General features: G+C 32.3%; 1 protein-coding gene across 1 annotated transcript in view; it reads left to right on the forward strand.

The window, feature by feature from the left end:
* Positions 1-2,407, forward strand: part of enosf1 (enolase superfamily member 1) — a 9,523-nt gene that overhangs the window by 1,401 nt on the left and 5,715 nt on the right. Inside the window, exons 3-5 of the mRNA XM_016483992.1 lie at positions 1,348-1,463; positions 1,549-1,635; positions 1,751-1,777. Coding sequence (XP_016339478.1) covers positions 1,348-1,463; positions 1,549-1,635; positions 1,751-1,777 — 230 coding nt within the window. The remainder of the gene's footprint in view (positions 1-1,347; positions 1,464-1,548; positions 1,636-1,750; positions 1,778-2,407) is intronic.

A 2,407-nucleotide genomic window follows, 5' to 3' on the forward strand; every position in this document is an offset into this window, starting at 1 on the left:
GCCAAAATCATCACAATTAAAAGAACCAAAGACTTAAACTACTTCAGTCTGTGTGCATTGAATTTATTTAATACACGGGTTTCACAATTTGAGTTGAATTACTGAAATAAATGAACTTTTCCACGACATTCTAATTTATTGAGATGCACCTGTACACACCAAAGTCCATTTTTGCGTATCAATACCACGAGTTTTCGTTTTTATTTGGCGTTTATATTCTATTTATACGCACTTTCATGAGATCGGGTTGTTATTTCTCTCTCTCTCTCTCTATCTATCTATCTATCTATCTATCTATCTATCTATCTATCTCTCTCTCTCTCTCTCTCTATCTATCTATATATATATATATATATATATATATATATATGTATATATATGTTTTTTTTTTGTATGTAAATAAGCTTCTATAAGAAGAAGAAATAGTTTTGTTGGTAAATAGTGTGGTAAGTTTGTCCAATTCAGCAATTTTGTATTTTGTAACTATTTATTACATTTTATATATAGCAGTCCTCCACTAGTACTGGCACCCTTGGAAAATATGAGCAAATTAACCAGCTGAAAAAAAAAAAAGTCCTGTGTTGTTTATCTTCATGATTTTTCATTCACGGTCTGTCAGGTATGTTTGTCTTCTTGTCAGGATACATAGTGTCATGCATTACATCACATCAAGCAGCAGATATTACACATCGGACTGCATTTGCTGGAAAGCTTAAACTTGTGTGGTTGGACAATGATCCAAAGTATACACCTCAAAATCAACACAAAAATGGTTCACTGACCACAGAATGAAAGTCTAACTTTGATGACCACAGTCCCATGGCCATAGTGACTTTAAGAATATTGTATAAGAATATTATTTTACTATTTTGATTAAAAGTTAGATTTCTGTAAATTATTTTTAACGAAAGGCTCATATTTTACTATTGTGTCAATATTAGTGGAAGCTGCTGTACTACATCTGAATTACATAAACAATCACCCGCTTTGCTAGATATCAGTATCAGCCATGAAAAAAAAGCATATTGGTCAATTATTATCAAAACTCTACTTGTATTGGAGTATATATTCCCAGATAAAGCAGTTACATAACCAGACTGAACCACTTGGTTGAGTGATGCATTGGTGTTGCACAAGAATCTACAGAAATGATCAATTCCTGGAAAAACACAGGAGTGTTTTATCTTATTTGTGAAGATAAAAGAGCCATTATGCTAGCTGAAATATTTGTTTAGTTTAAATAGTATTCCCATTAGGATCCATCAGTTCCAAATTATGAAAGAAAATCTAATAGAATTTTTTGGAGTTTATACTAAGCTAGATCATTGTGTGTCTGTTTGTCTCTAGTGGTATGTGCAGTTAAAGCCTTATCTACTTTGGTGGTCGGGAAGACTTTGAAGGAGATAATCAGTGACTTCAGAGGCTTCTACAGACTCCTGAGCAGTGATGGTCAGATGAGATGGGTTAGTATCACAACAATGAGCACAGCTACTTCAGTCCTTTCAAGTCGTCATGTACAGTTATTTGAATGGATGACCTTACTGATAGGTTGGACCAGAAAAAGGAGTAATTCAGCTGGCGACAGCAGCCATTCTGAATGCTGTCTGGGATTTATGGGCGCGGGTGGAGGGCAAGGTGAGAAACAAACCCTTAAAGACAAATACTTCTGCATGTTGTCAATTTGGACTAATGTTGTAAGAATGGATGAATGTAGAATATCATTAAAGGTCTGAATGAATATGTTTTGCAGCCCTTGTGGAAGCTACTTGTAGACATGGTGAGTATTCACTTTTAAAAATGTCTCTTAGGTGCTTACATGATCGCAATTAAGATGCAAAACAAAGCAATATTGCTTAAAGTAGGCATGAAACGGAATTTGCAACTAACTGTTTCCATGTCATGTAATGATTCTGAGTGAAGTGGCTTATTGAACAGAATTAGCAAAAATTATTTATCCATTGGTTCTTGGGTGTTGTTGATATTAGTTATTAATTTTGATGAAAGCTTATGAGGTTTTATATTTTTATATATATATATATATATATATATATATATATAGAATTAAAAAAAAGTAAATAAATACATTTTTAGAGCTTGATAGTCCCAGTGCATATTATAAAAGCTAAATAAATTGTGGTCCTTTCCTCACACAAATCTGTCATATGACTACAGAAGACTTAAAGAAGTATAGAACATTGTTAGAATGTCATTTGTTTTAAATTTTGTTTTATTAATTAATTAAATTATTTTTATTTTTTTTGGAGCTTCAGTCACTGGAGTCCTAGTGACTATTATAGAAGCGAAGTAAATTCCTCACACCAATCAATCATATGACTTCAGAAAACTTAGAAAAAAAGCACTTTTTTTATGTAATCATTTTTTTTTTTTTTTTCGGAGCTTGATAATC

The sequence above is a fragment of the Sinocyclocheilus anshuiensis genome, unplaced genomic scaffold (assembly GCF_001515605.1).
Source record: "Sinocyclocheilus anshuiensis isolate Anshui unplaced genomic scaffold, SAMN03320099.WGS_v1.1 scaffold773, whole genome shotgun sequence".
NCBI classification, from domain to species: Eukaryota; Metazoa; Chordata; class Actinopteri; order Cypriniformes; family Cyprinidae; genus Sinocyclocheilus; species Sinocyclocheilus anshuiensis.